The following is a 22,885-nucleotide window of genomic DNA, read 5'->3' on the forward strand; positions in this document are numbered from 1 at the left end:
ACAGACATTAACAATGGAGCCATCTCAATACCTTGTTAAAAAATCATGATACCCAAATGGGGCTCATCAAATTATTGATCATAATCGCATTAAATGATTTTTGTTTTTAATTGCCTCATAGTAATACTGTAAGACTTCAGAAATAGAGAGGCATATAAGTTGTGGAGCCAGTATATTTCTAGATTTTCTAGCAAGACAACTGATCATTATTTAGATCAGGAGAGAGAAAAAACATTTGGGCTCACTTTGGGCCTCCTTAACAAATGGGGGACAAGAAGAGAAAACAGATAGGACTGGCATTTTCTACTAACTGGGATGATGATCAGGCTTACGTCTGCACAGGTATCAGGAAAAAGCGTGAGGCACCAGACAGCTGAATGTTAAAAAGAAACCTTCCTGACAGCAAGAGCAACTGGATAGTGCTAATTATTCTGCTACAATTATTATTATACTTTACTACTGATTGTACAATATTTACAGCCATACCCAATCCAAACAGACACTGGGTAAAGTATAATAAAGTCAAAACAGGAACAGGATATTAAAGAATTAATTAGGGCATTTAAAAATCAAGCCAAGGATTACCCCATGGGGAAAAAATCCAATAAAACATATCACAACTGCTATGAATGGGATCATATTTTCTTACTTCTATGTATAGAAAAGTGAGAGTAAAACTAATTAGTAAAACTACTAGTTAAAGCCATTTGGCTTATATGCTGTCAACGTTTTTCAATTCCAGATCAGCAGCTGATATTGTCTTCAAGGGAAGACATGCAGTGGAAACTTGGAGAGAGGAAAATGCAGGAAAATGCTAGAGCACAAGATGGAAGAATGTGGTCTGAGAGTAGCATTCAATCTGCATTTGCAGAGCTTCCCAGCTTGTGCTCTGTGAAAAATATTGGCCCTTGTTTGCATTTTTTCACTTGCTCTTGGCTCCACTCATTTTTGGAGTATGATATGACTGATATGTTACATAAAGATTAGGTATGGAATTCAGGCTGGCAGAATTTGTGCAAAAGGAAACCTTGTTTGTATCAAAATCAACTTCAGACTTTTCCGACAGATCATTTAATATTGCTTCCCTGTTTATTTCCTACTCAGGTATTAGAGCAAACACTGCTTGGATTTCTATTTCTTTCAAGCCAACATCAGAGGAAAAAAAGCCCTTACTTAAAAGTTTCCATAGTTCAGAATGGCAATCCACAAAGACTTACAGTGACTGAAGATTAGGAAGATCCCATAGAGCCTCCGCTGGAATCCGACTGAGCTGATTATTCTGTAACATCCTATAATTACAGAAATAGAAAGGATAACTTTTAAACATAGACCTTTTAAAGCTATAGGGATAACTTCCATATAATGAAATATACCCATCTCTTTTTCTAAGCAAGATTTCAGACAACAGACACCATCTGAGAAACAAAACTTCCCATTAATCAGCAGAAGATTGGAGAATATGTGGAATAAAAGGCCAGGTTATTGGGTTTACACAAATTGATAGGATAAGTGCTGTAAGTCCAGGACTAATGTTTTTACAGTTTTACAATCCAGCACCATTTGATTCATACGTTTACTTTAGCTATCTACCATTTACCAAATGCAGCTTTTATTGTTGTTATTTAGTGATTTGTTCCATCATTGGACATGGATTTTAAAGAAAACTCCTTAGTCCCAACTCCCAAAGAGTTTATTTACAGTCTAAAATTCAGCATGAAGGAAATGACAAATGAGAAGAAAGTTAAGGCAAGGTTGAACTGGATATCTTCACCTAACACTGCTTTGGAATAGTTATAGACCATGTAATAAGTTACAAAAAGGTGTAGGAGATTGAAACAGCAGTTCCAAGTGAAAAGTGGGTCTTGAGGAAAGATTTCAAGGAACCAAAGTGATACAGACAAGCTGGTGTTGGGAAAGAAGTTATATATTTATTTTGTGGGTAGGTGGTAATATAATGGTATTTTGATACAATTTTTGATTTTGAGTGTTTTTGTGTGTACCTTTCACTGAGCTTTCTAATTGCATAAACTGTGACAGATCATTTAAACAGGAGTTGCACAAGAATAAAGATACAAAAACAAAGCATAAGGCATACAATTACTAATAATAAATAAAAAAACATTGTGCAAAAAACCAAAACACTTTTGGTAGTACTTTTTTTCCTTCCTTTCCATTTATTTCCCCAGCTGCTAACTGCTACTCAAATATTTATATTGTGTTGTTGTTAGTTGCAAAGTCATGGCTGACCCATCACGACCCCATGGACAACGTTCCTCCAGGCCTTCCTGTCCTCTACCATCTTCTGGAGTCCATTTAAGCTCACGCCTACTGCTTCAGTGACTCCATCCAGCCACCTCATTCTCTGTTGTCCCCTTCTTCTCTTGCCCTCAACCTTTCCCATCATTAGGTTCTTCTCCAGTGAGTCCTTCCTTCTCTTTAGGTGGCCAAAGTATTTGAGTTTCAACTTCAGGATCTGGCCTTCTAAAGAGCAGTCAGGGTTGATCTCCTCTAGGACTGACCGGTTTGATCGCCTTGCAGTCCAAGGGACTCGCAGGAGTCTTCTCCAGCACCATAGTTCAAAGGCTTCAATTCTTTGGCACTCAGCCTTTCTTATGGTCCAACTTTCACAGCCATACAGAAGGGCTGATAAACATTCAGAAATTAGAGACTGCCAGTCAAACCATGATTTGCATTTATGCTATTTGCTCTCCATCGGAATAGGGTTAAAGGATATGAATCGATCAGAATGAACGGACTGCTTATATTTATCTTCTTCAATTATTAGCACAGACCATTGTGTTTAGGTATTGTATGTTTCATATTTTTACTTATGGCAACAAGGGCTTCAGTGAGACTCCGAGTCCTGCTTTGTGAGCTTATACATACATTTGCACTGTAATAAATGCAGTGCAGAACTCTGAGGCTGTTCCCCTTCTTTTGTGTCTTTATTCACTCTCTTCAGTTTTAATGATTGAAGAAGATGAAAGGGAAAGAAGTATAGATCAAGGGCTGCTCATCTGCCACTCCAGGGAAGGATTTCAAGAGACAACATTGATTCATGTGCTTCTCCATGCCTTCTGGGGAAAGCTATTCATTTAGTCATAGGAATGTTTTCCCACACAGTCAGCCCTCACATCTGAAGCAGCCTCTAGTCTCCTGCCTAATTGACTGACACTTTGTGAATCCAATCTTGACGGCTCCATGCATGTTTTCTGCAATAAAAACATTCTCTTGGCATGACGAGAACTGCTTCTCTAACTTGCCATATTTCAAATCAGCCTTCTGCTGCCAGACTTCTCCTTTGCACTGCTTCTCTGAAGTTAGAGGGAAGGAACGACACTTTCCCACCCCATTGCAGTAATGCTCACTATGAGATGGATTTTATATAACATTGCTGAACACTTAAGCAGGTGAGGTCACAATTCTTGTTATTTTCCTTTGGCTGAACTCACACTCCTATTGTAGGTTCTTCAAACTGGCATGTTCACAGGTCAGTTTGCAACAGAAATAAGTTGCACTGAACATTTGGTTTCTTCATCAAATTGGCCTAGAGGCCAGATCTGTGTAGTGTGTTGTTGACATGACACCATGTAAATAGAATTTATTTATTTTTAAAAATTCTATGCTGCCCACACCCGTGTTGTGATTCAAAATGACTATATTTAGAAGGCAATTTAAAAATTAAAATTGAAATAAAGCAGGCAGCATGAAAAATTGTAAAGTAAATCAAGGCCCTGGAAACAACATACATTTTAAATTTTAAGGAAGAGAGGTCCAGTCTCAATTTCAGCCAGGACCCATTTCTTAACACAGCCATTGGCATGGAAAAAGAGAACTATGTGGTGCAATCTGCAAAGATGCTCACTTGAAAATCTGAACATACAGGACAGAATATCCATAAGTAGGCCAAGAGATACATTATACATCAGTGATAAAGCAAACATGTTAACATATTTCCCATGAATTAAACTTTGCATTGACTTGTTCATTCCAAATTCTCAATCTGATCAAGTGAATTGGAGCTAATATTATCATCTATTAGCACTCTTATAATTACTAAGTGAGACAAAGAAATACTGGCCATCATGATGCATTGGATATTGGGATGTTGAAACAATTGGATCATTTTAAACTGGTGCTAAACATTCTGAAATAGTTTGATGAGAATTTTATGCTACAAAGATTTGACATTGATTAATCTATTTCAGAGTCCCTTAAAATCTCATGATAGAAGCAGGAGATAAATCTTGTCATAAAGAAAACAACTAATAAATATCAAAATCTATTTCAAGTCCTAGAATAAATTAGCTGACTAAACATTCTTTGAAGTTATGAGACTTAACCCAAAGGGGTGTGGTGGTGTGTGCGTTTATGTATGATTTTATATTTTTTTAAAAAATATGACTTATGGCTCTTGCATTTACTAATACAGTATAAATATAGTACAGTTTTCAGCTTTGTTACAGGAATAAATGAATTATGCCAGATAAATACTTTTAAGCATAGTCAATGTGTCTTTCCTTCAACATTAAATAACAGAGATCAGAAAATAAGACAGTGGGCTTTCAGAGGAGATACTATGGCTGACTCTTAGGCAAGATTGCATCCTGACTAAATAAAACCTTTTAGAGCTGAGCTCTAGCATTATAAGAGATTTTCTGTATTTGAGCCCTTGTGATCCTTCCTTGTACTGCACTGCGGATGACTGGTGTGGCAGGTGAGAATAGGACACCAAAACTTAGGACAACCCTATAAAAAGAATTCTCTCGGAACTTATCGCATGCTGGAACTGGGTGCTTAATCTGCATTCCTTGTCTGAAGCATCTTAGTTCTTGTTGTAAACTGAGATCGGTGAGGCATTGAAGAGACCGGAGAGGAAAAGTAACAGTTTGTTTATTCAATCAACACAGAAGCCGCTTGACATCTATTTATATGGACCACTGCTAGGCGGCAACCAATGAGTTTGAAGTGAACATTCCCGCCCAAAACACAAGCTTGCAAAATGCTAGACAGCTAAGGATTTGAATTGACAACAACAGTTAACCTTTTATAACTGTCCATATGAAATTACATTAATACACAACACCCTTCCCCATAGAAAACTCATACATCAAGAAAATGTACATAGTCTTGTAAATAGGCAGGCGGCTTCCGTGACTGTTCCAATCACCCATTACTGCTGGAGGTTCCTGGTCTACCAGCCCCCTTGACTGGCTGGGTAGACCAGGGCTCTTTGACCCACTCGCTTTGGGTAGACCAGTGGATTTTCGGCTGAGTTGGCTGGATAGACCTGGGCTTATGTTTGTGGATGGAACAGTTCTGGACAGACTTGGAAACTGGTCTGCAAGCAAGTTCTGTTCTGTGGGCGCTGTTCCTTCATTCAGTGGAGGGTCACCCAAGGCTAAGACATCCTCCATGTCTCTGTGAGTCTTGCAGGCACCGGAAGACTCCTAGCTCTCCTCTCTGTTGGTGGCCAGGGTTTGATTAGCCTGCCGCCGGCACAATTGATCGATGTGGCGGCAAACCACCTGACCATCTTCGTATGACAGTGGTCCTGACACCTTGCAAACCACAGCTACCACCCACGGTTCCTCTTGTCCATAGTTCATTGCCCAAACCTGGTCGCCAACTTGCAAATTCCTCAGGGGCTTGGGCTGTGCTGTATCTGATGCCACTCAGTCTGGATGAAGACAATCCAGCTTTGTGATCAGCCAACGTCCCCATCTCAGTTCTGATGGGCTGTGGCCCATAGATGTGCAGGGAGTTGTAGGCTGGCAGAGCAGAAAGTCTGTCAGCTGATGATGCCAATCTCCAGTTGCTATTCTTTTTAGCGACTCCTTGGTCATTCTGACCATGCGTTCTGCTTGGCCATTTGAGGCTGGGTGAAAGGGGGCTAATGTGGCATGTCTAATCATGTTAGTCCTTAAGAAGGACTGAAATTCAGCAGCATTAAATTGTGCCCCATTGTCTGACACAATTACATCAGGTAAGCCATGCGTGGCAAAGATTCTGTGCAGTTCCTGGATGGTCCTGGCAGTAGTCATTGTAGGGACAGGTGCTACCTCCAGCCACTTGAAGTAACTGTCCACTACAATGAGGAACACCTGTCCTTGGAAGGATCCAGCATAGTCTATGTAAATCCTAGACCAGGGAGTTTGCATGGTTTCTCAGCAATGTACTGGGACTTGAGGCATTTCAGGTCTGGACTGCTGGCAAACCTGGCATCCTTTCACTTGAGCCTCTATATCCTACTCCTGGCCACCACAGGTAGCTTCTTGTGAGTGCCTTCATCCTGACTATTCCAGGATGTCCCTCATGCAGAGATTCTAAGTCTCTTGTCCTTAATGTGTGTGGGACTATGACCTGACTTTTCCAAAGAATGCAGCCCTTGTATGGTGATAGCTCATCTTGTCTTCTGATGAAGCTAGGAAATTCTGGCCCAGGTCTAACTTCTGGCCACCCCTTCAGCACCCAGTTCAAAATATGACTCTTTTGACAGTGGCTGTTTCAGCAGCCACATCCCCTGGCAGATCCTAGATTGCCAGGATGCATGCAGCAGGTGAGGGGTCTGGTTCTGAATGAGAACCAGACCCCTGGCAGGGGGCAGGGTTCAACCAACTGAGTGTGTCAGCATGAACCATTTCCTTGCCCAGCTTATGGACTAGCCTGTAACTGTAGGCTGCCATAAAGATTGACCACCTCAGCATCCTTGGAGAGAGGATCTGAGGAGTTTGCTTGTCTGCAGTAAACAGACCTAGAAGAGGCTTGTGGTCTGTAAAGACTGTAAATGGGTGACCATAAAGGAAATCGTGGAATTTCTTTATTCCTGCCACTATGGCCAATGCCTCCTTATCACTTTGTGCATAATTCCTTTCTGCAGGGGGAAGTGTACTTGAATAGTATGCTATGGGAACTTGCCTCCCGTCAGCCATTAAATGTCTCAAAACTGCTCCTATACCGTATGATGAAGCATCACATGCAATACTGATAGGCAGTTTCTCATTAAAATGTGTTAATACAGAGTTTGAAGACAGCAGTGATTTGACTGCTTTGAAACTTTTTTCATGGATGCTTGTCAATTGCCAGGGTGTCCTCTTATCCAGGAGCCTATGTAGAGAGTCTGCTAATGCAGCCTTATGAGGAAGGAATGCATGGTAGAAATTTAGTAACCCTAAAAATGCCTGGAGCTCCCCCTTTGACTGAGGTCTGGGAGCCTGCTGAATAGCCTTAAGCTTTGAGTCAGCGGGGTGGATTCTGGTGGCTTCTATCTGGAAACCAAGGAACTCTGTGGAGTTCACACCTATTTGACATTTGTCCCTCTTGAGCTTCAGCCCCGCTTCGTGGAAGCACTGAAGAATAGCGCTTAGGCATTCTGCTAATATTTCTGCTGACTCCCCAGCTATTTGGACGTCATCGAAATAAGGACACACACTTGGAATATTTTTGAGCGTGCGCTGCATCATGCTCTGAAAAAGCCCAAACTGCAGGCGATGAATCCTGAATGCCCCTCTATGGGTAACTATTGTTTGAGCCTCTGCCGTGGCATCATCCACAGGCAGTTGCTGATGATGATGTGGACCTGTGCCAGGTCCAACTTTGCAAATAAGCGACCTCCCTGTAATGATGCCAGGATGTGGCTAACTACAGGTACTGGGTACCCATGCTGCTGAAGTGATTTATTAATGGTGCACTTATAAACAGCGCAGATGCGCACTTCACCATTTGACTTAACTGGTGTGACTATGGGGGTCTCCCACAAACTGCTATCTACCGGTTGCAGCACACCTTGCTGCACCAACTTATCTAGCTCTGCATCTATCTTGGATTTAAGGGCAAAAGGCACTCTGCAGGGCTTGATCCTGATTGGGGTTACAGTTGGATCAAGGTGGAGGGCGATTGGTGCTCCCTTGTACTTGCCTAAGCTAGGGCTGAATACATCAGCCTATTCCTGGCAGACAGCTGTCAAATCTGCTGTTTGAGTTCTGTTGATGCCAGTCACATGGATGCCCAGGGCATCAAACCAGTCTAGGTCGATCAGGTTTGTGTGCTGGCCTTCGACTACCACAATGTTGAGGGGACCCTCAAACTCTTTGAATCTTACTTTTAGCGTAGCTTCGCCCTTAACCGCTATGCGGGAATTTTGAAAATCTGTCAACACTATATTTGACAGCTTGAGTCTGACTCGTTTACCACCATGACTGCAAATGTAATTGAAAGTTTTGTGGGAGATTATGGATAGGGCTGACTGGTGTCCAATTCCATTGAGCATGGAATTTCTTGTAGCTTGACTCTTAGTCTAAGCTTTTCTTTGAGGGGGTGATGGGCTCCTGTTCTTAGAATGCTCCTTCTTCTGGAATAATAATAATAATAATAATAATAATAATAATAATAATAATAATAATAATAATAATAATAATAATAATAATAATAATAATAATAATAATAATAATAATAATAATAATAATAAGTTGGAAGGGACCTTGGAGGTCATCTAGTCCAACCCCCTGCTAAGGCAGGAAACCCTATACCATTTCAGACAAATGGCTGTCCAGTCTCTTCTTAAAAACTTCCAGTGTTGGAGCATTCACCACTTCTGGAGGCAGGTTGTTCCACTGGTTAGTTGTTCTAACTGTTAGGAAGTTTCTCCTTAGTTCTAGGTTGCTTCTCTCCTTGACTAGTTTCCATCCATTGCTTCTTGTCCTGCTTTCAGGTGCTTTGGAGAATAGCTTGGCTCCCTCTTCTTTGTGGCGGCCCCTGAGATATTGGAACACTGCTATCATGTCACCCCTCACCCTTCTCTTCATTAAACTACACATACCCAATTCCAGCAACCGTTCCCTATATGTTTTAGCCTCCAGTCCCCCAATCATCTTTGTTGCTCTTCTCTGTACTCTTTCTAGAGTCTCGACATCTTTTTTACATCGTGGTGACCAAAACTGGATGCAGTATTCCAGGTGTGGCCTTACCAAGGCATTGTAAAGTGGTATTAGTACTTCACGTGATTTTGATTCTATTCCTCTGTTAATGCAGCCTAGCACTGTGTTGGCTTTTTTGGCAGCTGCAGCACACTGCTGGCTCATATCAAAACTCACCTGGCTGCAAATGCACAGTAACGTTGCAGCCTTTAGACCATCTTCCCTGACCTGGTTTTCTCTTAAGTAATTTTCAACCTGGGAGATGTAAGAGCTCCATTTCTCTGGGTGCGATACGTTGAATTTGGATAGTTTGCTGACCTTGGCCATAGCTGACTGTTACGAAGTCTCCCAATGCCTTATGCTGCTAAGGGCTTCTGTGCGAATCCTAGGGACGGGTCCCTTAGGATAGTGATGCCTCCAGCATGGCTTGCTGGCAGGCAGGGAGGGGGGGGAAATGAGGTTCCTACCAGGCGCTGAAGCCTGGTTTTACCCCTAGTGACTCTTGGCTCTTTCTTTCTTAGCAGCATATCCCATCCTCGTCGCCACTGTTGTAAACTGAGATCGGTGAGGCATTGAAGAGACCAGAGAGGAAAAGTAACAGTTCATTTATTCAATCAACACAGAAGCGGTTCTAACAGCCGCTTGATATCTATTTATATGGACCGCCGCTAGGTGGAAACCAATGAATTTAAAGCGAACTTTCCCACCCAAAACACAAGCTTGCAAAATGCTAGACAGACAGCTAAGGATTTGAATTGACAACAACAGTTAACCTTTTATAACTGCCCATATGAAATTACGTTAATACACAAGAGTTCTGATAAAAGCAAAAGTTTTCCAAAAAAAAGCTTTAATTGGTGGGTATTTTTCCAAGCTTCATCTGTGCCCTACAGCCTCGTCCAGTTGCTATTGTGTCACTCTAGGAAAGAATGAATTGAGAGTAGATGGGTGCATGGGTCCTTGTAGAAAATGAGAAAGGTTGTACAAACTAGGAATTGTACAACACCCACTTGCCTGGTAACAAACTGACTCACAGAGCACCAGTGGGACATTACAGGAAAACCTCTCTCCAGATTCATAGCAGGAATCAGAGACACTAAATTAACATGCATGGCTGCAAGCATAACATACGCCTTCAACAAGGCCAGTCTCACTGTGAAGCAATATATAAGAACTTTGCTTCAGGCAGCTTGTTCAAAGGGGGCACTGATTTCTCAGTTTCCATTTCATTGCAGAAACATGTCCTAGTCTTCTACAACACGGCATCGTTTTTTTTTTATTACTGTTTTAATTTTGTGCTTCAAGTGGAAAAAAACGTTCCACGATTCCTACCATGGCAAACAGCAAAGGTTCATTTTTTAAAAAAGTGTAAGAAATCCTGTAAAGGACTAACTTTCATTGGGCATGTATTGTTTTAAAACATAGCTTAATTATTCATTATAGATTTAATTTATTTAGTAACCGGTGGGGTCCAGAAGAAGAGCTTTCTCTTAAGTTGCACCTACCTTTTGGAACATCTTATTCCTCCCCCCCCCCCGCCCGCAGTCAGATCATTTTCAACCCTCCTTAACTTCTGTTATACAGCTAGACTGGGGCTCCACACTGGAGATGCTTGGTAGATTAACAATAAGTATCACCTCCTCCCCTTCTCATCATACTCCCTCCATCCCCATCGTTTTTACTAGGTTGATTTTTTTATAGTATTGTATTTATATTATTATTATATTATATTATTCACAAGGGACGCGGTGGCTCAGTGGGTTAGGACACTGAGCTTGTCGATCAGAAGGTTGGCAGTTTGGTGGATCAAATCCCGAGTGCCGCGTAGCAGAGTGAGCGCCTGTTACTCGTCCCAGCTTCTGCCCACCTAGCAGTTGGAAAGCACGTAAAAATGCAAGTAGAAAAATAGGGACCACTACGGTGGGAAGGTAACAGCGTTCCATGCTAGTCATGCCGGCCACATGACCACGGAGACGTCCTCGGACAAGCGCTGGCTCTTCGGCTTTGAAACGGAGATGAGCACCGGCCCCTAGAGTCGGAAACGACTAGCACGCATGTGCGGGGGAACCTTTACCTTTACCTTATTTATATTATTAGGTTTTATACATTTTATACAATTTTATTAAATAAATAAATAAATAAATATTTTCAGTTTGATTTCATAGAATGGAATAAAACACATAATAAAATCCAAAATCTGAGAACAACAACAAAAATACAAGAAATGCAATCAAAATAGATAAAAGCAAAATAGCTAACCTAATAAGGGACATATGCTTTTTTTTAGCATTCAGTGTTGTAGGGCATTTATTTTGAGGTGGTTTATGTAGGAGACTTTGGGCTGAGTAATTTCAAATATAATCATAAAAGTAAGAAAAATAAAAAGGTTAAACAATTTTAATCTGAAGATAATGTATGCTTTATCTATTGCCATTACAATTGTTGTGCTCAATATTTTATCTGGTCCTTTCTGCTTATCTTTGTACTTGTTTGATATTCTTTGTAGAGTGGGGTGTTTTTATTTTGATGTAATTCTACCTGTTTAGCATGAGTATACACCAACAAGAACTTATATTATTGGGCAGTGTAAAAGTATAAGTAAGTAAGTAGATAGATAGATAGATAGATAGATAGATAGATAGATAGATAGATAGATAGATAGATAGATAGATAGATAGATAGATAGATAGATAGATAGATAGATAGACAGACAGACAGACAGACAGACAGACAGACAGACAGGCAGGCAGGCAGGCAGGCAGGCAGGCAGGCAGGCAGGCAGGCAGGCAGGCAGGCAGACAGACAGATAGATAGATAGATAGATAGACAGACAGACAGAGAGGGCAGCTGCAGTAGTGGAAAAGGTCTTCATGTTGTATAGATCTTGGGTGGTGGCTGTTGTGCAAAGACCTAATAGACCCTTTAACAGTCATTTTGGGAAACATTCCTTCTGATCAGCCACATAGATTAATAGAAGATTAAAGCAAGATGAAACACAATTGGTCTGAAATAGGGTATTAACCTACCCTAATCCCAGTATGAGGGCCACCTGAAGATATTTTTGCTCTTATTTCTTCAGATAATAAGTCCCTCAGTTTAAAATGAAAGCTAAAATGATAATCCTTTTGTTAAAATGGTGCCCAATTTGTCTGCTGTCAAGGAAGGATGAAGGTTATTTATGATTCTATCACAAGACTGTTTTCGATGCACTCCAGGATGTTCAGGCAAGCATTGCCATTTGTCTCAAACTGCCTGTGCTCCCTGACTAATACACTTTCAGTCTCAGGAGAATCACACAATTTTTTTTTCTGAAAGCCCATGGGCAGCTTTGCTACTTCTAGAATTGCTAAAACTGTTTTAGTTTTAGAGAGACTAACACGTTTAACCATTTCAATGGGAATTGCTCCAATGTACACTGATGAAAAGCAACTTTCCTGAGTGTAGTGTTGCCCTTGTTGAGACAGGGTGGTTTTTCTGTGGTTTTCTTGGTTTCTTTGATTTGGTGCCTAATGCAGGCTATGGATAAAGAAGCAACTCATCTCTAAACCCAGGGATTTAGAGTAGGATTTTTAGAAGGCCTCGTGAACAGCCCTGCACTCTCTAATCCGAGGAGCAGGTTGATACCTGTACGTTTCATGTAAACATTGTCAGCTACGGTGATTTTGCATTGTGGTTGGGTTCCAAACATGCCCATGAACTAAAACGTTTATTGCAGAAGAGGAGATTGTAAAAAAATATCTTTGGGAAAATAGAACTTGAACCACTGAGAGCATAAATCATTCACTAGAACCAGACTGTTGGGGCACTACCATGAAGAAAACAGCCATCTATCTTACTGTTTGATACTAGATTGGTTTACAAAAGAGTCTAAAAGTAATCAGAGGAAAAAGACGCCCAGTTCCAATAAGGAGATTGGGCCAATGGCTACTTAAGCCTCAATCCCAGTATTCCCAGTACCAGGGAAGGAGTTAAATGAGAGAATAAGAGAGTGGCAGCAGTGAAATTATAAACTAGTGTTGATTCTGGAGTAAAATAAATCCTAAGGGCCTACTGGCAACTATTTACTCTCCACATAACATAACTCATCCAGTCAAAGAAAATCAACTTGAAATACATTGTTGTAAGTGTAAGCAGATGATGAAGCTTGTCATAGTGAAAATCATACAGTTCCAGGTCTGTTTAAGAACTTTTATGCAGAGGGAGGCACACTTATAAGTTCTGAACATCTTGTTCACATGAGATTCTCCCATGAGCAGCACCTGAAACAGTTTGATAAAAGTTCAAACCCTGCTCCTCATAGCAAGAATATTTATCAAGTAACACAATCGTGTTAAAATGCCTGAATTTCTCAATATATAGTTAAAGTACCATAACATGAAGCTTTTGGGAAGTAAAACTAGGGGTCCAAATAAAAGTCTAAAGACCAGTAAAGCAGTAGCAGTTAGAAGAAATTGTGACTTACAATATTTTTAAATTGTAGAGGCCAGAAAATGCTCCTTCTGGAATTTTAGAGAGTTGGTTTCCAGATAGGCGCCTGTAATAAACAGAACAAACAAGGTCAAGATAATACAGCCGAATGTTTAACAGTGTCTTTTGTTAGGCAATATAATGATAGCTTGGAGTAAAATGCCTTCCTATACTTTTCAGCAAGATAGTGTCATTACGAGGGGAACCAGAGGTCATTATAGAAGGAAGGATTTTCTGTACAATAAAAGCTGCTTTCCTTCCTTCCTTCCTTCCTTCCTTCCTTCCTTCCTTCCTTCCTTCCTTCCTTCCTTCCTTCCTTCCTTCCTTCCTCCCTTCCTTCCTTCCTTCCTTCCTTCCTTCCTTCCTCATACAAGTGAGAGAATACCTTTGAATTTATACTCCAGATCTTATTGCAACAAATGGGGAATCTCTATGATAATATTCTTAACTTTTGGAAAAGTTTCATTGTCACAAACCATTCCCCCCCCCAAAAAAAAACTACAGACAAGATATTCTTTAAAAAAAATGTTTTATTGAATTTAAGAATTACAATCTTTAGTGCTTACTAAACAACATGTCTGGGTTCAGATATGATAAGAACGTTCAATTTATATTGAAGAAGTTAATGTTCAGATAAGAACATTAACTTCTTCAATATAAATCTGTTCAGTATTACACAATCTAGTATTTTTTCCCTGATCCTCCTTTCTTCCCCATATTTTTTCCATTTTCCCCTCATTACACAGTTACAGTTTTTGGAACTGTTGATTACACAAAGTTAGACATAAGCATCTTCATCATATTTTACTAATATCATACAAATAACAATATCAATTCATAAATCAATGATATCAATTCATAAATCAATATCCTGTTTTTTGTGGTCTTGTTAAAGTTTGATTTCCCATCAGTATTTGAAATATCTTTGTCGGTTATAATTTTTGCAATATTAATTACATTTATATATCTAAAAGTTTTGTTCATACCAATCCTCCTCTTATTTTCATATTTGCAGAGAAGATATTCTTGTAGATGGTTTATTAGGGAAATCATCCATCTTTAGATTCAATGTTTAGGACCAACATTAGGGCAGTGTTGATCGCTCCTAAGATGTCCCTTAGAAATTATTTTTTGGGTCAGGTGAGTCTTTTGAATTCCTCTTGCATTCATTGATATTTACACACTTTCTGGATTCTCCCAAAGACAATTACAAATGTGTTACACTGGTCACCCTATTCCTGCATGCAAATTGTGTCTATAATAGTGTAGAGCATAAGATTGTGTCTATAATAGTGTAGAGCATAAGATTTTCTTTTTAAAACAAAAAAGCGGACTGTATAACCCATGAACGTTTTGTAGAACATTATCAATTAGAATATGATGAATTTTTAAGAGGGCAACTCATTAAAATTGCTGCATTTTATTAATTTTTCTATCCTGAAAGAGTCAATGTTCTGATTTAAAAAATTGGAAACACAGAAGCTGTATCCAAATTGATGCTTATTGTACTTCATTTTTGTGATTTACCTATATGTGTATTTATTCTTGTACATACATATTGTGTGCCCCTTCTTCCCAAAATTGGGGATTAGATTTTTTAAATGATAAGGTTGTATCTGTTTTACCAGTTTGATTTACCAAATAAGTTTAATGGACAAGAGATTTTTAAAAATTGGTTACAAGGAATTTACGTTTTAGGAATAAGAGGTACTTTACATTTAGCTTCTTCAACAGGCATTGAAAATAAATGAGCTGTGTGGATGCAATGCAAGGATACAATGGTAGAAATTCTACATTTTAAACAATTCAGTGAGCACTCCCATGGGGAAGAACTAGAATAATAACTGAGAAGAAATATTTGAAAACCCTCACCCTATGCCTGATGGGAAGCCGAATAGCAGTGCAGGAAATTCTATCATTGTCTGATATAGATATTGGAGGAATGGAAAATTTGCTATTTTATAAAGGAAATTACCCATTAGGAAATGGAATGTGACACCTGTAAATAGCATTCGTAGCAGCACATAAGCATATGCTTGCCTATATGTATGAAGATATCTCAGGAGTTGCCACAAAGAAGAGGGAGTCAAGCTATTCTCCAAAGCACCTGAAGACGGGACAAGTAGCAATGGATGGAAATTAATCAGAGAGAGAAACAACCTAGAACTAAGGAGAAATTTCCTGACAGTTAGAACATTTAATCAATGGAACAACCTGCCTCCAGAAGTTGTGAATGCTCCAACACTGGAATTGGGGGTTGGACTAGAAGACCTACAAGGTCCCTTCCTTCTATATTATTATTATTATTATTATTATTATTATTATTATTATTATTATTATTATTATTATTATTATTCAAGATAGACAATTTTTCACAAAAATGCTTACTTACAAAAGTAACTATAAGCAGAAACACCCCAGGAAATGATATTTAAATGTATATTATGTACATAAAGAGAAAACAGGGAAGTTCAGTTTTCAAGGAGGTCTCCTTTTATAGGAAGAGAACACCATTTGAATCAAGAGGGAATAATTTCATATATAATGAATTATACAAAGAATGGTTGTTGCTCTTTTAGTCTCTAGTATGGTAATTCCAATATGCATGGACTTCAACTCCCAGAACTCCAGTTAGCTATTTTGTGAGATGGAGCTTGAGATGTGTGCTTTATGTCTATGCCTGAAACACAAGCCAACAAAATGGAGAAGATATGCCAATGAAGCTGTCAACACTGGTTTCCGTTCCCTATCATGAATCACTGACTGTTTAGCCTTGTATATTTTGGCACAGCAGTATTCTTTGCTCCTGCTGACACCCTGTTGCATTTCCAGTCCTTCTTGTCAATCAGCAAAATCTTCATCTGTCTAATTCTTAAGTCTCTTTGCTACTTACAATATTCTAACAAACTTCCTTTGGGCTGATGTTTCTAATTAGATGGGGAAAACAAAACCATACTGGATAAAATTATATTTCTTTTGATATAAGAAACAAATGGACTTTTACAATTCAGGACTACTATCAGCTTTCAGGGTCTCAACTTTTCTTTATGTGTTTGCCTCATTAGGCCTGAAGTCCCATTGACCTGAGTGAGGCTTAGTCACAAATAGGCATGCCCTGGATATTATGCCATCTTTTCTATGATCAGCTTTCTAAAGAATCTGTATAAAGTATCTGTGACATACAGCATCACAAAATCTCCTAAGGACAACAGACACAATATGGATTTTCCACATGAAATATTAAGAAGAAACTTTTAATTCTTCAGCTACAGCCAGCTGGATGGTGAAGAATATACATAATATTAACCATCATTTGTTGAATTGGCCATAATGACAAATCATAATGGATAGCTTTGCACATCACTCTAAGTCAAAAACAAAGAACTTTATGGATTAACAGTTAAGTGTGAGTCCAAACAACATTAGAATAGTAACTGGATTGGTTTTTTCCTCCAAACTGGCACCCTGCAGTGCCACATTAGGCCACCACTATTTCCATCACTTGGTGCCACTCCATGTCAAGATGCATTTGTGTACTATACAACTTGCACACCTGCTTGCAGTAACCCTGTGCAAGCTCCTGGCACCGAAAGTAATGTTTTAAGTCCGTGGTGGCGAACCTATGGCACGCGTGCCACTGGTGGCACGCAGAGCCCTCTCTGTGGGCACATGTGCTGTCGGCCCAATCCTAGGCCTTCAGCTGGGTTTTATAAAACCTTTTCGCTTTAGGCCTCTGCCGCCATGTGCAAAAAAAAAAGGTTCAATCAATCAATTTCACCTTGTCGCAGGAAAAAAAAAGATCTCGCAAAGTTGGAATTGATTGATTGAACTTTTTAGTCCCACCCAGTCTGCCCTTACCACCGCAGCCACGCTCACCCAATGGGCCACACCCATCCAATGGGCCATGCCCACTCAGCACCCAATGATACATAAGTGGGTTTTGGGTTGCAGTTTGGGCACTCAGTCTCACTGTTTTAAGTCATACCTGGTACAGTCTTTATTTCCTTGCGCCTTTTAGACTGAGGAGGTTATTCTATCCTCAGTACATAATCATTCAAGTGATTTATGCATTTTCACTACAAGCTGTAAACAGTAGCTTTCTTCATTATCCTGATTTATAGATTAGAAAAGCAATTTTTACTGTGTACACTATCTTCTCTTGTCTTAAGAGCAACTCTTATAGCTGAAGATCAGACTTACCATACACTAGATGACAACAAAGAATTAGGGTTGTAAGTATTTCTTTGCTACCATCTGATGACAGTCTTAGATTTTGCAAGCTCTGGAAGACCTAATGATCAGGGATCTTAACATATTGCTAGGACAAGATTGCAGACGTTCATTTTCATAACTGCATATACTGAAATTTCTATTTACCCTAAATAGGAATTAATAGTGAATCCATTATGAATTAGCATTAATCATGCCAGTTTTTAATGCATATGTTTAACCAGTGATTAACTAAATATTGTGACCAGTTAGAAGAATCAACTCAAGATCAGTCTCATCATAACTTCTTTTCATTCTTTTGAAAGAGTTAGGAATGGTTCAAATGGCGCTTTGTTATTTAATAAACAATGTTGTGATGACCTGCCTGAATTTACCACAAAAAATTTAATGCTATGATTAAGCTCCTAAATTTTAAACACTGTCTTTTAACAAAATCAATTGTCACTTTTGCTACAAATAATAACATTTTGAAACTCTTGATAAGAAGTGACAAGAAATTACATCTACATGTATTTCTGTAAAACTGGAATCAATGTATCTGTCAAAATGTATCTCATTTTCATGGCTTATAACTTATGATTTATGAATTACAATGCCTGCTTTAGCCAAAGAGCAAACTGCATTTAATGGTTTTTCACAAATTCAAATTATAAATTCCTCCGTGTTCACATTGTCTAAATAAATCATGTTTTTATGTTTTGTTTTACATTTGCCTTTTCCCTGTTTTCCAAGATCATATAAAAGATATGGCAATCAGAATGTACACACAATATTTGCAAGATGGCTGGGGAATTCTGGGAGTCCAGAAATCTTAAAGCTGTCAAGGTTGGATGTCCCTGCTGTAAATATGTGGAAAAGTTCTACAAAATAAAAAAAGGAGGGAAACTTTAAAGAAACCATGAAGTAGCTTCAAGGTGAGATTACATGAGCAGCATAACATTTGCTACAGAAACAAGTACTAAGTGTAAGGAAGGGAAACATAGTTTTTACCACCTAAATAATAATGCAATAATTTACTGAGTTGTCATTATGTGTGTGGTTTTGTTTTTTTTACTGCTGTGAACAATATGAGTGGTCTCAAGATTTTTCTGTCTCACATTCAAATATAACTTGTTCAGTCTTTAGAGAACCTTTTAAAAGATGTCAAGGCAATATATTTTTAATAATACTTACAGTTCTTCCAGAAAATGTAAGTGATGGAAATCTCCAGGCAGCAGTTCACTGATGTTGTTCATGCTTAGATCACTGAGAAATATAAAACAAAAAAAGAATTTGTAGTTGCAGTGTAAGCCACAACCTAGTTAAACTTTGAGAGCCAGCTTGGAATAGTGGTTAAGACATCTGGCTAAAAACTGAGAGACTAAGTTCTAGTTCTGCTTTGGACATGGAGCCAGAGGGTGGTGACACAATCTCTCTCTCTCTCTCTCTCTCTCTCTCTCTCTCTCTCTCTCTCTCTCTCTCTCTCTCTCTCTCTCTCTCTCTCTCTCTCTCTCTCTCTCTCTCTCTCTCTCTCTTTCTCCCTCTCTCCCTCTCTCCCTCTCTCCCTCTCTCCCTCTCCCTCTCATATAGAAATTAAACAGAAAGTGTGGGAAGGTAGAACCCTGTTTTCTGCACAAATGAGGGGACCTGGGCTCAATTTTTCCTGCCTGATTGAACTTGGCTACAGAGAAAGGAAGAGAGCCACCACAAAATGATGCCTCCCACTCTTAATCTTTGGAGCTGGGCCAAAACAATACAATGGTCAATAGGATCAGAAACTGCTGACAGATCAAGGAGCACAAAATAGGCCCACCAACCCCACCCCAGTTATACCTCAGGTCACTGAAGAACATGATCAATACAAAACCACAATTTGAAACCCAACTGAAATAAATCCAGAAAATCAATTTCTTCCAGGCACCATTATGAAAATGGTCAGATCATCCAGTTTTTCCATCTCATTAAGTAAACCTGAGCACTATCTTTCTAAGCAGATAGATTTTGTACCAACAGTGCCTCTACCTTGCCACAATTAAGACAAGAGTATTCGTATTATCATTACTTGTCTCAGAACTTTCACCAACTCACCTATCTTAAATGACAATAAGTATTATTCATGTACTGGTGAATACATAATGGGGTCATTCATAGACTGATAACATCAACCTCAAACCTATAAGAACTCCCCCCCCCCCCCCCGTTCAAATGTTTGGCTTAGACAATAAAGATTACTAAGGACAAAAGAGAGCCTGCAATTGCATAGTAGTCATAGGATCTGGGACTTTTATAAGTAGCTAGTTAAATAGAGAAGCTAGGACTATAGCATCATGCCTATTATTTATAACCCATGGTACATCCAGAAAGATATCATAGGCAATGAATTGAATGCTATTAATAATAAAATTATGCTTCCCATCTTTTCCATGGTGTTATTCACCTATTAAAACCCAAGGTAATTTCTATGGTTAATTCTGGATAATTAATCTACAAATGCCTAAAACTGCTGGACTACTTCAGCATTTTGCTTAAACAAGAGATATTTTATTCAGTAGATTATAGTCTGAGGAGTACTTTTTTGTATACATTGTGTTTCAATGTGTCTTTCATCTTGTAGGAAGCATTAATTATCCTGAAGACTGGAAGGTCAATACTCTTCTGCATGCTATTTATCAGCATTTATAGACAGATACATATAAGATAGTTTGAACTCCTTAAAATATATTATATACTATATATTAAAATGTGAAGATCATCCCATAAGACATTCTATATGCAGAAAATGAATCATAGAATCTATGTCCTCCACGTTGCAGGAGATACAAATGTTTTTGTCAAAGGTTTCCAAACATAGCTTCCAAAGACTCTTAAATATATTCTGTTGGACTAAATTAGGGTAAAATGCAATGATGATTATCATATCCAACATAGAGAGGCTCAATCTATATACATGCTCAAAGAATATAAAGTGATAAAATGTTTTGTCCATATTTTTTATTTCATAGATATAATCCTGAATAATGAACAACAGTGCTAAAACAACCAATAACATATAACCCCTAAAATCAGTGAAACCAATTACAGAACAAATAATGGAATTGGATCTGAACATATTCTGATGGCGTGTTATGCTTCTTCACTGTAGCAAAGTCTTTCCACTGATTTCACCATCACATAATGTACAGTAATAAAAACAGAGACTTAGTGGGCTTGAAGGATCCAGAATGACTAGATCAGCTTTATCACACCCTTCCCTCAGTCTTAGTCAAGTGTGAGAAATATTGGGCCCATGGTTTAAATTTGCCAACTAATGCTCCAAATCCATGCTCCATTACAAATCTGGAACCTAGAAAGAGATATGGAATTTCTGGTTCTCTGAAGAAGATCAGTACTTCTAAAATCATCCATGTAGACCAGGCATATCAAACTGCTGGCCCACGGGCCGGATGCATCACGATGAAACCGCACCCTCCCCATTGCCGGCAATGGGGGAAAGGTGCGATACGTAGCGTGATGTCACATGACATCACGAGTTTGACATCCTTATGTAGACCCTCATTTCTACCTGCTTTAACAATGAATTTATTTAATCAGTTTGTTAGTCATCCTAGGGATCAAGTAACACTAGTATTAAAATGTGGATTAAAAGAGAAATCAAATAACTTAAAAACAGATATATCAGGCTGCCTTGGGGAACAATTGCATTAAAAAAATACTGAGGGAAGTTACAAATCCATCTGCCCTGTGGCCTCCTAAAAAAAAGCTAAGTCTTATTGTTATTAAGGAGGGCAGCAAGTTCAGGGCAGATGGACTTCCAGCAGGGCATGGGTGGCCACAGAGAAAGCACAAATTCCCAACTTGTATACACTGGAAAGTAAGACAAAGATCTTGGAAATCTGAATTGTGTGATTCAGAGTTAGAGACCTCATAATCCACTTGTCCCTCAGGGGGCTCCTTAATTCAAGGGCTTTGAAGTCATCCGCCTCTCATAAACACACTGTTTTATCTCTGCTTTTAGTTATAATTACTTTTTTTCTTCTTTGCCAAAAGTACATTCTCTCACTGGTTTGTAAAGTCCTCTGACAGTTTTCTACTTCATATTAAGAAATATATTTTTCTTAGGTTACCAGGAGCTATGCTACAGTTACCTCTCAATGTTCATTTCCTGCATCAAAAGCTATGTTTTTTTGTAGATGCTTATAAACAAACACTACAGTCATTTTCACTCATAGCAGTTCAACACACCCACATGCCTAATGTTAGTGACAATGAAAGGAAAACAGAGCAAGAATTCCAGTCAATATTAGTCGATTTTTTTTATTTGTGACTGATTTAAATTTCATATGTGATAATGCCTTCAGAACCGTTCTTAGGGGATAAATTTGAACCTGTTTTCTCCATCGCAAGAGAGTTTTAAAACAAGAGGCCTTGTAAAAACTAATGGTGCTTCCATCTAAATTTTCCTAAAACAAGAATGAGAATTCTGTGTTTGTCTGATAATGAATCAAAACTAGGATACTGGTTGGAACTGATCAAAATTATGTTTGAGTAGTGTCTGGAAATCAACAGTTTTCACTCCCATTATAACTGAGGCAAAATGAAAAAGTGATGCTCTGTGACTCCTATGTATCAGAAGTGTCTCTTTTCTAACCTTTCTCTTGGAATACTGAGCACAGGTTTGAAGCATGGTGTAGTAAAATAAATAAATAATTGGTTTAAAATAAAGAAACAAATCAGAAAGCTGATGACAGATTTGTCACACTATGTGTGATTTGGAGTTCCTTACAAGCAACATAAGTCACTGCAAGCAAAAGTACTATAATATTATTTCAAGTACCTGTTTGAGGGTGCGGTATGGGGTTAATGGGGCCCTGTCTAACAAGATTTACACAAATAAAGGGATAAGGCAAGGGTGTATCCTGGCCCCATTATTATTTAATTTATACATCAATGACTTGCCTGGGTTAATGAAGGATACCATGGTACACATGCTGATGATCCTAAATACTTACTGTAACAGCTTGCTTTATGCTGATGATATGATTTTATTACTGTAATGTATTGGGCTTGATTGTGACACCATGTGATAAGCTGGAGCTAGCTAATGGCTCCCAGCAACTCAGGCACCCGTCTCCAGTGCTGCTATTGGCTGCCCCTAGGCGGCAATAGGTTACTTTAAACTTATTGGCTGCCACCTAAGGGCCAGGCTATAATTTGCTGCAGCTACAGCCCAGTTCCCCAGTTCAGATCCTGTAAGCAATAAACCATGTTCTTTGCTGAACTCACTTGCCTCATCT

General features: G+C 38.9%; 1 protein-coding gene across 1 annotated transcript in view; it reads right to left on the minus strand.

Moving 5' to 3' along the window:
- The window catches only part of LGR6 (leucine rich repeat containing G protein-coupled receptor 6), a gene marked incomplete at its 5' end in the record, with an annotated part of 135,945 nt that overhangs the window by 56,923 nt on the left and 56,137 nt on the right, over nt 1–22,885 (minus strand). The window contains 3 exons of the mRNA XM_081322180.1: nt 1,218–1,289; nt 13,378–13,449; nt 18,786–18,857. Of these exons, the coding sequence (XP_081178306.1) occupies nt 1,218–1,289; nt 13,378–13,449; nt 18,786–18,857 (216 nt within the window). The remainder of the gene's footprint in view (nt 1–1,217; nt 1,290–13,377; nt 13,450–18,785; nt 18,858–22,885) is intronic.

The sequence above is a fragment of the Vipera berus genome (assembly GCF_964194415.1).
Source record: "Vipera berus genome assembly, chromosome: 3".
In the NCBI taxonomy this organism is placed as follows: Eukaryota; Metazoa; Chordata; class Lepidosauria; order Squamata; family Viperidae; genus Vipera; species Vipera berus.